Source organism: Capricornis sumatraensis, chromosome 22 (assembly GCF_032405125.1).
Source record: "Capricornis sumatraensis isolate serow.1 chromosome 22, serow.2, whole genome shotgun sequence".
Classification (NCBI taxonomy): Eukaryota; Metazoa; Chordata; class Mammalia; order Artiodactyla; family Bovidae; genus Capricornis; species Capricornis sumatraensis.
This window is the reverse complement of record NC_091090.1, coordinates 55,401,267-55,411,981: the sequence shown is the minus strand read 5'-3', so window position 1 is coordinate 55,411,981 and position 10,715 is coordinate 55,401,267. Positions and strand designations below refer to the sequence as shown.

Sequence of the window (10,715 nt, the reverse complement as noted above, 5' to 3'; positions counted from 1 at the left end):
AAGCGTGTTTCACGGAAGTATGCACACTTTTTAGGTATGCTACTGCGACTTACCGTGCAGTGTACACACACTCTGAGAATCCACCCATCTTCATGCTTGCCCCTTCTGCTGCGGGGGCCTGGGCTGAGCCCATGGTCGAGGCTGACCACAGCAATTCCGCTCATCGTCCATGGCGTGTTCTTCACTCCCCTGTATTTCCTATAGATTATAAGGCAGGCAGACCCAGACTTCAAATCTCACTTTTTAGCAAGAATTCGTCGTCGTATTGTGAGACGTATTTCTGATTATGGGATGAAAGGTATGTTCTGCATACTCAGTCTGACTTGGCACCATCGGCTCCCGGCATGGGGAATGGGGTCGTCAAGACAGGAGGCTCATGGCTCCTTTTTCAAGTTTTAAAAGTTGCCATAAATGCTCATGTGTGAGAGCAACAGATACGAAGCATGCGTGTGTGAGCAGTTTGGTGCTATGATTAAACAGAACAAAAACAAAAGGCTAACCTGAACTTTCAGTTACGGACGGCAGACTGAAGCCACACATCAACCGTACCTCTAACCAAAGCCCCACTTAGATGCCAGAGCAGCGTGCGCGCACAGTCCATCCTCTGCACACAGCACAGAGGTCGCTATACAGACAGAGGTAAACCACAGTCAAATAAACACACAGGAGTTTACCAGCTGCCGAGAATATGGGTGCGTGGAAACTGATGGGGTCAAACTTAGGTCCTTACTTGGCAGTATGAGAACAAAGATGCAACCTAGTTCACACTACAGAACTGAGCCTGAGTCAAGGCTCAGTCAAGTTACGCTACAGGAACGCAGTCCATAAAGGCTGTTGAGAAAGACGCAGCTGTCCCCAACCCAACCCACCCACCCACCACAGTGGAGCTGGTGCGTCCTTCTCCTCAACGGTGAACGCAGGAGCCTGTGGTACCAGGGCCAGAGCAGCGTGGACACCTGTGTGAAAAGCTCTGCCCCAGTCCCGCCAGAGGACTGACTAGGGACAGCTACTTCACACGAGTATTAATACATGACAGACACTCAAATCTACGTATTTTAGGAAACTTGTCTTCATTAAAAACTGGTGGAGACACGTTTTGACCCTCATGCAGCCACTGGCCGAGCCCTTAGGCACATGAGCAGGACAGAGGCAGCATCGTCTGGAACCACATCAGAGCAGAAGGCAATCTCTTTAGTTCACCTTCAGGAAAACCGGCTGTAGGACGGGGCAGGACTGACTCGGGTACCAAGACAAGGCAGTGATGCTTGTCTTCAACGATGGGGTCGTTTCTGGAATGCACTTTCACGGACGCCAAGGTCTTGCAAACCCAGACCGTTTCCAGGACTCTCCTAGCGCAGAAGGCCAGGCCGACGTGCAGCTGCGGCTGTGCCAAACGCAAGGTCCTCAGCACGCCTCACTTCTCAGCACCTCTCTCCCTCTTTGTAAGGTTGCTCCATGTTCTGCTCTGCCTCTTGGCTTCCTCCTAACACCACTGCATCCAGCGATCTCCTCAACTACTAAATTCTCTTTCACAGCCCAAGCAGGTCTTCTCCAGGAGCTGCTTCTTCCGGGAGCCCCGCTTTGAGTCTGGAGTTCGTGTGTGCCCACGCTCCACTCAGAGCTGGAGATCCTGAGTCTCTGCATCACCGCCACTGTCCTCGGGCGCTGTGCGGCTCTGAGCCCGACACTCTCGTCTGGCTCCCAGGGGCCTGGGTGGCAGGGAGCCACCGACAAGAGGACAGTTAGCAGGACACCTAGTAATGGTGTCCAGCAGCGATCAGAAGACACAGGGAAACCGGGACTTAAGTCTTTATTCGGGCGTTAGAATCAGACACACAGGAGAATCACACAGAATTAGGTCTTGTACTAAAGACACATTCTTTATTGACTGAAGGGTCTTCGTCATCCACTTAAAATAAGGCAGATGTTCCGGACTGTGGCTCTGTGCTCTGAGTTGCAGCCACAGTGGGTGCAGGCGTGAATGTGCCTAGGAGAGCCCCACCTTCAGTGTATGTCTTCACAGGTTTTGTTCAAGACAAAACCTCCCTGACGCCAAAGCAACAAGCACAAGACTGACTGACTCCAAATGATGGACACAGCACATGGCCACGGAGGACCTCAGAGCTTCCTGCACGAATACACTAACGCCAGCATAGAAAACGGGCCTGTGGCACTACCTAAAACCTGATTCAGTTTTCTGAAGCAAATGGTGTGACGAAGGCAGGCCAGGGAAGCCGAGTCTGCAGGAGGACATGGCGGCCTGACCTGTTCTGGTGACAGCGTCACTGGTGGCTCCCGTGCCTGGTGACACAAGACACCACCAGAGCAGAGACCCCGAGCTAGCAGGCAGCACACTGCAGAGGCCAAAGCCAGCGGGCAGCACACTGCAGAGGCCAGAGAAGCGGTGCGGGTGGGCGGCAGGGCGCCCGGTTCTGGAGGAGACGATGACCGCAGCCCCTCACGTGTGCAGGGGTCGCGGGGGCAGGAGGCCCATGTCAGGTTCAGGGCGAGTCACACAGAAAAGGCCTGACGACGTGAGTGCTGTGAACACAGAAGCCAGGCAGCGAGTCAACTCTGGAACCGAGGCCCACAAGTAACCTCCCCAACGTAACACCTTGGTAGGCGGGCTGCCCGCTTTTCTGAAAGTCCACTTGGGTCAGGAGCGCTAGAGCCATCGGCGTGAAATGTAGGCTTTCACACAGCTGCACAGTTCAGGGCGGCTCCAGGTGTTCATGTGTGACTTTCTGCTAACCCACGCATCCCCTCCCAAGGTGTCCTGGAAGCTGCAGGAAACCCGGGAAGAAGCCCTGGGTCTGAGCTGCCCTGCCTTCTGTAGCCTTCACCATGCAGCATGTAGCTTTGAGATGCTCCCTAATTTTTAGAAAGGTATCTTAAAGCCACACTGTGAAAGTCGCTCAGTCGTGTCTGACTCTTCGCTACCCCATGCACTGTACAGTCCATGGAATTCTCCAGGCCAGAATAGGGGTGAGCAGCCTTTCCTTTCTCCAGGGGATCTTCCCAACCCAGGGATCGAACCCAGGTCTCCTGCATTGCAGGTGGCATACAAGGCCTAGGGTAATAAGAATAGCAAAGCAAATACTTCCTGGGCATTTTAAATCAGGTCAATTTGGTTGAAATAACACATACACCAACATCTTTCTAAGCTCCCCAATAAGGGGAAAGAAGAGAGAGAGGGGCAGCCTGAGCTTCCATGCAGACACCTGTGGGCGCTCAGCGGAGCATGGCCTGGAGGCTCTATGTCTTCACGGCGGGCGGCGGGGCAGCCTGGAAGCAGGCCAGCTGCAGATGCATGCCGCTCTTGACCCGGCTCAGCAGCTCCTCCAGCAGCCTGCGGGAGACACACACAGCCACATGGCTCCTGCCCTGCGGTGCTGCTCCAGCCAGCAAAGTCATTTTCTAGGGGCTCTGAACTCCATGGCAAAATAAAGCCAGCTGAAGGCGGGGCTCTCAGGGAGCGTCTACCTGCAGACTTACTCACGTTAGGCGGGGCTCTCAGGGAGCGTCTACCTGCAGACATACTCACGTTAGGCGGGGCTCTCAGGGAGCGTCTACCTGCAGACACACTCACGCTTATGCACAAAGCCATCCTCCTGCCCCTGCCCCTGGATCAGCTGGGCCCCGCCCTAAGCAGACTGGGGTCTGGGGTCCGGGCACTCTGACAGGCACTCTGCGACTCTGAGAACACAGAGCAGCGCCCCACGCCCCCCGCGCCAGGACAAGCCCTCCTGTGCTGCCCACCTGCAGTCACCTTTGCCCGCACCCCACTCCTTGGCAACGACTGGTCTATTTTCCGTTCTTCTTATTTTGCATGTCTGCCTTTAATAAGTATTGGAGAGGTGAACTGAAGGGGTGAAGCAGGCACCCACAGAGTCGGGGTAGTCCAAGCGGCAGCAGTGACTCCATCTGGCCCCCGTGCTGGCCAGACACAACTGGATAATTTCATGGCCATGAGGGGTCTGGATAGCTCACTGGGCTCAGGTGAAGCAACCAAGAAACGAGCTTGCTGGTGCTTGGGTCACGGGCTCGCTTCCTGGTTTAGCGATGCTCCCAGCAGACCCACAGCAGCCCCGCCTGGCCTTCCTCACGGCGTCTGCTGCTGTCGGCCGCCCCAAACCACTAGTCTTCTGAGCAGATGAGTGAGCCCCACTTGCACGGGCTGATGCTAAGTGAGGCTTTAAATCTTTCACTTCATTATGATAAAGGACTGCACAGGCTTTGAACATGCAGTCAGTGAGGAAGCGGGACGGGAAGGCAGGGCTGCCCAGCTCTTCTCAGACAGACCAGGTCACCCCGCCCTCCCAGCCTCGTCCACGCCTCCGGGGACCCCCTGCCCGTGCGGGTCCACCACGCTCCCCTGAGCCGTCACAGCTGACCCCGAGGGCTGCACGCAGCCGGGGCTCCGTAACTGTCCACGACCCGTCCAGCAGCTGCAGGGTGGGGGACCTCGGCTGGGCTGAGGAAGAGCCCCGGCACGCTGACATCTGCCTGGCCTAGGCTGTGTCTCAGGTCAGAATTTCCTGTTACGTGAGTAGCAAGTTGACGGCCAGGCTGAGACTATTAATTCAGCACTAGCGGAGCATGTGACTTCATTTCGTCACGTGTGCACACTTACTCTCCATGCTTCATGTCGCATGGAGCACGAACGTACACGCTGACCTGCTTGACAGACGAAGCCCAAGTCCTGCCTTCACCATGCCGTCTCCTCTCACGTTTCTCTGAGTGCTATCTTCTTAAAAATTTTAAACTTTCTTATAAAAGTTTAAGTGACTGGTATAGTTACTTAAAAAAAGGAAAGAACTAATTTCTGAAACGTCATAAACCAGGTTCCACCTCCTCCTGCCACGTGGGAGACGGGCTAACACAAGGCGTGTCTGAGGGCCACCGAGTCCCACCTCCCTCTGGGCTCCACGTGAAGAGGAGATGTCCAGGTGGCAACACGCCACCCGAGAGCAGCGCGTGACTTACTTTCTGTCGGCTCCACCCGAGAGCTGAGGCAGGGCTTCCAGGGCCTGCTTGAAACTGGATCTGTAAGAGACAGCGTCCCAGGTGGAGACACGCCGGCCCCACCGGGAAGGGGGACGTTAGAGAAAAGCGTGTCTTATGTTCAGAGGAACTCACAAGCCGGCGAAGCAAGTAGAGCAGGAGGGAAAGTGAAAATGAAAGCGAGGTTTGCAGAAGCAAGGCCAGAAGAACTAAACCAGGAAATAGAACATGACTTTAAAAGCAAAGGAGAAACTGAATTCACACAAGGTGCTTCTCCTGGTAGATGAGAGCTTGGTGTGGAGTTGTTAAATTTATAAAGGTCTTTACTTTCAAACCAAGACTGAACTATACAAATAAAGCAGCTGCTAAGAAAGGAAGGGAGCTAGGCAGGAACAGGGGTGATCTTGTGCAAACTGATACAAAGGGGGCACTTCTGGAGTCGACACGAGCCGGGCCTGACGTACAGCCAATTTCCTACAATAACGGAACACGTCATACGAGCACTTAGCTATTGCATCTAAAACCTGTAAGATAATGGAGAGATATGTGCATACATGTGCATAACTCGACATCATTTCATTCTGTGAAATGCAGAAAAGGGAGAGAAGTTTTTAAACGATCTGGTATGTCTAAGTTTCTAAAGTAGAAAGTACCAGCAAAGCACTTGAGTCAAGCAGTGATGCAGAGCAGACAGCGGCGGGAGCCACCAGACAGGCTCCTGGTGAACAACCTCACACCAACTGCGTGGTGACAGGCAGGCTGGGGGCCCGAGCACGCCATCCAAACAACGGCAAGTGCATTGTGGGACGTGTTCCTTGTGGACCTGGCACTTCCCAGGCGGCCCTGCCAGTGGGGTAAACAGTCTTGCGTAGGCAGAGCTGTTTCAGTTCGCCTAATGATGTCTCAATGATAGGAAATCCTGACTTTCATTCAAAACAGCTAAAAATTATCATCAAATTTCCACTACAAAATTTTGCAGAGAAACCACAAGGCTTCCTCTTATGCTGATATTCACTAAGAGTCTGCAATGCGTAAACTGACTCAATTCTTATTTTCTCCTTTTCAAAAGAAGCACATGATGCTCTGTGACAGCACTCGCAAGACCGAGGCTCATCCCCACCTTGAGGAAAAGCCTATGTGTCCTTGGCTTGGTGTCGCTTCGTGTGTTTAGCAGGACAACCGGTCAGATGCAAACACGAGGTCGCCGAGTCACGAGTGCACATGCGGGACCACCACCCAAACCAAGGCCTCGTGGGGGCTCCCGGGGTGCGCAGGATACAGCACAGAGCAGCTCACCTGCTTTCCAGCGTCAGGTGGGCCGCTACGGTGTCCCGCAGGGTGCAGATTTCAAGCCTGGCCTGGGGTGAGAAACGGACAGGTGACCACAGGGAACCACGTCGACTGTCCAGCAGAGAGAAGCGAGGATGGGCCCCAGCCTGCTCCCCGCAGAGCAGACCGCCACGGCCACAGCAGCAGCTCCTTACAGCAGACCTTTAGAATTTGCCCAGAGAGCCTGGCTGTGACAACGTTCCCTGTTACTGAACAAGGGCACAAGCTGTCAAGTCTGACTCCGTGAAGGCAGGGGTCTTGCTCTGAAGGGTGCAGACTGTGCCAGGGCCGTCCAGCCCCTAGACCTCACCATTCAACAGCACCTCCCTGTCTCCTGGGGGAAGAAGTGAGGCCTCACTGCACTGAGGCTGACGGGGATGGAGGGACCCAGGCTGCCTCGCTGCCCCCTGCTGCCTTCCAGCACCATGAGTGCCCTTGGCGCCAAGTGCCACAGACTCAGTGCAGTGCTGTGAAAGCTATAGCTGACTTTTCTCTTTTGTTTTTTCTTTTCTTTTTACAAACAAAACATGACAAGTTGGCCCCACAAACAACATGGCAAAAGAGTAGCATCGTTAGAGAAACTCAGACCTCCAGGCTTCAAAATGTACTGCAAAGCTACGGTAATTCAAACGGTGTGGCACTCGCACGTGGGAGGACACGCAGGTCAACGGGACAGGACTGAGGCCCAGAAGCAAACCTGTACATCTACAGCCAAGTGGCTTTCCGCAAGGCGCCAGGGCCACTCGCTGGGGCAGACGGCCTCTCTAATCCGTGGTCCTGGGGCAGCAGGACAGCATGTCTGCACTCCCAGGACTGAAGGTGAGTCTCTGCCTTAAAACAAAACCTAACTCGAAGTAGAGCACAGATCACGTGCACAATGAGACTGCAGCACGCCGGGAAGAAAGCCAGAGCGGACCTCTGCGGTGTTGGGCCAGGCCTGCCTTCTCAGGGATGACAACAGAGGTGCAAGAACAGAAGAGGAGGAGGGCGCGTGGGATCCCTCAGGGTAACACACCCTCTGCCACCAAGGACATCGCCACAGGCGCGAGGATCACACAGGAGACACCCCTGGCAGACACGGGGACGGCCACGACCAGCCAGTCACACACTGCCGCTGAGGATGTGGGGAATCTGGGATCTTCGTGGACCGCTGGGAGGAAAGCAGCTGCAGCTGCTCTGAAAGCAGCCTGGAGTTCACCCGGCGATTCCAGTCCCTGGAATGCGCCCAAGAGAAGTGAGAACACGTGGCCACAGAGAATCTGCACACACGCGTTCACAGAACCACGTCTCCTATCAGCCAAACAGCGCAAACCCTCATGTCCAACAAATGAGGAGCAGACGGACACGAAGCAGCGCACCTACATGGTGGAACCTCAGCCACAGAAAGGCCCGACACAGGCGCTGCACGGACGGCCCCGGAGCTGCCCAGGAGGCTGTTTAAGACACACGGCCCTCAGCAGCACGGGCACACACACACAAGCAAGGATGAATGCCAGGGCTGGCTTTAAATTCACCGACAGAGAGGAAGGCTGACTTACATAAGGCAAACGTGCAGTATAGAAAGCAGATATTTGGTCCCATTTTTCAGGGGGTCAGAAGCCTGAAACAGCTCATAATGAGGAAGTGTTCATGGGACTATCTATCTTTACTGTTTATGTTCTGTGTATATATAAAAATGGACCTACAAGGAGACTATCAAAGAGAAAAAATTAGGTAGAACTGTCAGCTCAGTATTTTAGGAGATCGATTACATCACTATAAAACTAATCTTTGCTAGAAACTTTATTCAGACAAAGTGATAAGCTGCTTTAATTGGCCTATGAATTATACCTATTGTAAGAGCTGACGATTCACACAAAACACATAGGCTGCTGGCCAGCAAACGCTCCTCCTGGCTGGCTCTCAGGAAGGTCTGAGACTGGTGGCCGCTCAGCCCTTCACGTTAGGCCCTTTCGGTCACCTGCTGAGGAGGAGGTCACACACAGGAGGCCCCAAGGGCAGTGGGCAGAGGTTTTCAGAACAGAACTGAGTGTCTCCAGGGGGCACAGGGCACGGGAGGCCAGGCGGGCATGGAGGCTGGGCCTCCAGCTGATTCTGACATTGCTTCCGGCCCCTTCCTGTCAGCCATGAGAGAAACTCGGCCACCAGCTAGACGGGCTACAGAGAAGGTGTGGGGAGGAGGGATTTCTGTTGTAATTCCAAGACCCTTTGGGCTTCCCCTGTGGCTCAGCTGCTAAAGAATCCGCCTGCAATGTGGGAGACCTGTGTTTGATCCCTGGGTAGGGAAGATCCGCTGGAGAAGGGAAAGGCTACCCACTCCAGTGTTCTGGCCTGGAGAATCCCATGGACTGTACAGTCCACGGGGTCAGAAAGAGTCAGAGACGACTGAGCGATTTTCACTTTCACTTTCAAGACCCCTTAGGCCCAAAGCAGATACTGCAACTTCCCTTTGATTCATCTTCACACACAAGGTTCCTGTTATGAGTCTTCAGGTTTTTCTTTTTACTGATACATTTTCTTATTTTTACTATTACTCAGGTTTAAGTTGTTATCTGAAGGGGGTTAGGGCCTCAGCCAGTACTAGAAGCAACACTTCCGGGATTTTTAGAAACCCCCACAAGGCCCTTGCCATGAGGCCCGTGGGTGGGGCTCCGGCCCCCACAAGTCTGCAGGCCTGGCTCCTACAATCTGGCCACATGCAAACCGAGACCCATCTGACTTGTCCAAGTTACATTTGTTACTGTAATTATGTAATTCCATGAAATGCAACATAAACCAAAGGAGTACGAGTAGAAAGAAATAGCTGTCTTTTCTATGCAAACTGCACTGACTGCTCTGGAAAGACTATTTACAAGTAAGTTGCTAAAAATTTCCTGTTAAATTAAATGTAGTGAAGACATTTGTAAAAAAACAACAAAAGTATCACTGAGCTGCAGAAGGGCTCTGCACTCAGACTGGCACACGAGCACTGCCACTCTCTCAAGGGAGAGCAGTTCTGGGACCACTGACGTCCTGGATGTGGTCTCAGGGGACGATGCACCCCGCAACTGGCAGAGCCACCGAGAAGATAGCACAAAGCCTGTGCGGACCTCTTGGGACTGCAGCTGACACACATCTCCGCGGTTCAGACAACTGGGTCCACGTGCACAGCAGCGGCACGGTACCTGCAAAGCTCCGTTTCTGCTGAAGGACGAGACGCACTGCATGAGCCGGCTCAGCTCCTCAGAGACTGCCTCCACCACCCTGGACAGCACCCGGGGCACCAGGTCCTTGGAGACAGTGAACACCTGATAGAAGGTTGGAAACACAAAGAAACGGTGTGTTATGCAGACTCTCCTTGACCCGAATGTGTTAGAAATAAAGGGACGCACACAGCAAAACCACGCCCAGGTCTCCTCAGCCAGGAATGGAAGGGAGACACGGCTGACACTCAGGCTGTGTTCACCACGCTCAACAGAAGGTAACCTCCGAAAATAGATCGGCAGACAAAATTCTGAAAGGTGCTGTTGATGGTGACAAGGTGAAACAGTTTTAAGGATTTTTTCCTCCTCTTAACCTTTTCACAAGAAGAAACGTGATTTCTAAAGAGGAAATTGTAGAAGTAAACACATACTGGGTCAGGCTCTCCTTGGATCAAAACAACTGCTACTTCACACTGGGTACATAACTCTGTATTGCACACGCGTTCTCAATTTTACTGTCTGCTGAATTAAAAATAGGTTTCCTTTCATTCGACAAAAACACCACTTGCAAGTCTTGAATTTTGATAGTTTCAAACTAAGAATTACTATATTTGGCGAAACACTACGATCCTGACTTCTATGTTCAACTAAATCATATTTTTTTTTTAGCTTTTCCATTTTTCAGATTCAATCCCTAGTATTAAACCTTCGGGTCAACCCAAACATAACCTGAGCATTGAAGAAAATTCTGGGCAAGGTAAGATTGCTTGCGAACAGTAAATAGTAAATGTTATGTACAGAATTCTACTTTTGGCCACTGGGATGTGTGGGAAACGGACCGGAAGACCCTTTCTGTTTCTGTGTTTGTAAACAGTGACAGTGGTTGCCTCAGTCGGAGCCACCATCGTCACATCAAGGCCTGCGCACCCTGCAGCGCCCTTGGCACCGCCTGCGACGGGCCTTCCCCACCGCCTGAGGGCCTGACGCCGCACTGACTTTCCCAGAAGCTATCCTAACAGAAGAGCTTTCTTATAAAGGTCTCTGATGTATAAAAAGTATCCAAGTTGAAAGTATGTCACTCATCATAAAAAGGTGTGCGTGCTAAGCTCCCGCCTGAGCTAAACCATGTAAAACTTTACCTCACGGAGGACGAGTGTGCTGTGCCTCACAAGGACCTGAGAGGGGCGGACCCCGTGGCCG

At 52.9% G+C, this 10,715-nt stretch overlaps 1 protein-coding gene across 2 annotated transcripts in view; it reads right to left on the bottom strand.

Moving 5' to 3' along the window:
* Positions 1 to 1,903: 1,903 nt before the first annotated feature.
* Positions 1,904 to 10,715, bottom strand: part of EXOC2 (exocyst complex component 2) — a 99,644-nt gene continuing 90,832 nt past the window's right edge. The window contains exons 24-28 of one of the 2 annotated variants that reach the window (XM_068961077.1): positions 9,498 to 9,620; positions 6,301 to 6,362; positions 4,987 to 5,046; positions 3,222 to 3,349; positions 1,904 to 2,541 (exon numbers count right to left, since the gene is read on the bottom strand). In XM_068961077.1, coding sequence (XP_068817178.1) covers positions 3,256 to 3,349; positions 4,987 to 5,046; positions 6,301 to 6,362; positions 9,498 to 9,620 — 339 coding nt within the window. In that variant the 3' untranslated portion in view covers positions 1,904 to 2,541; positions 3,222 to 3,255. The remainder of the gene's footprint in view (positions 2,542 to 3,221; positions 3,350 to 4,986; positions 5,047 to 6,300; positions 6,363 to 9,497; positions 9,621 to 10,715) is intronic. The other variant, XM_068961078.1, reaches the window with a different exon arrangement.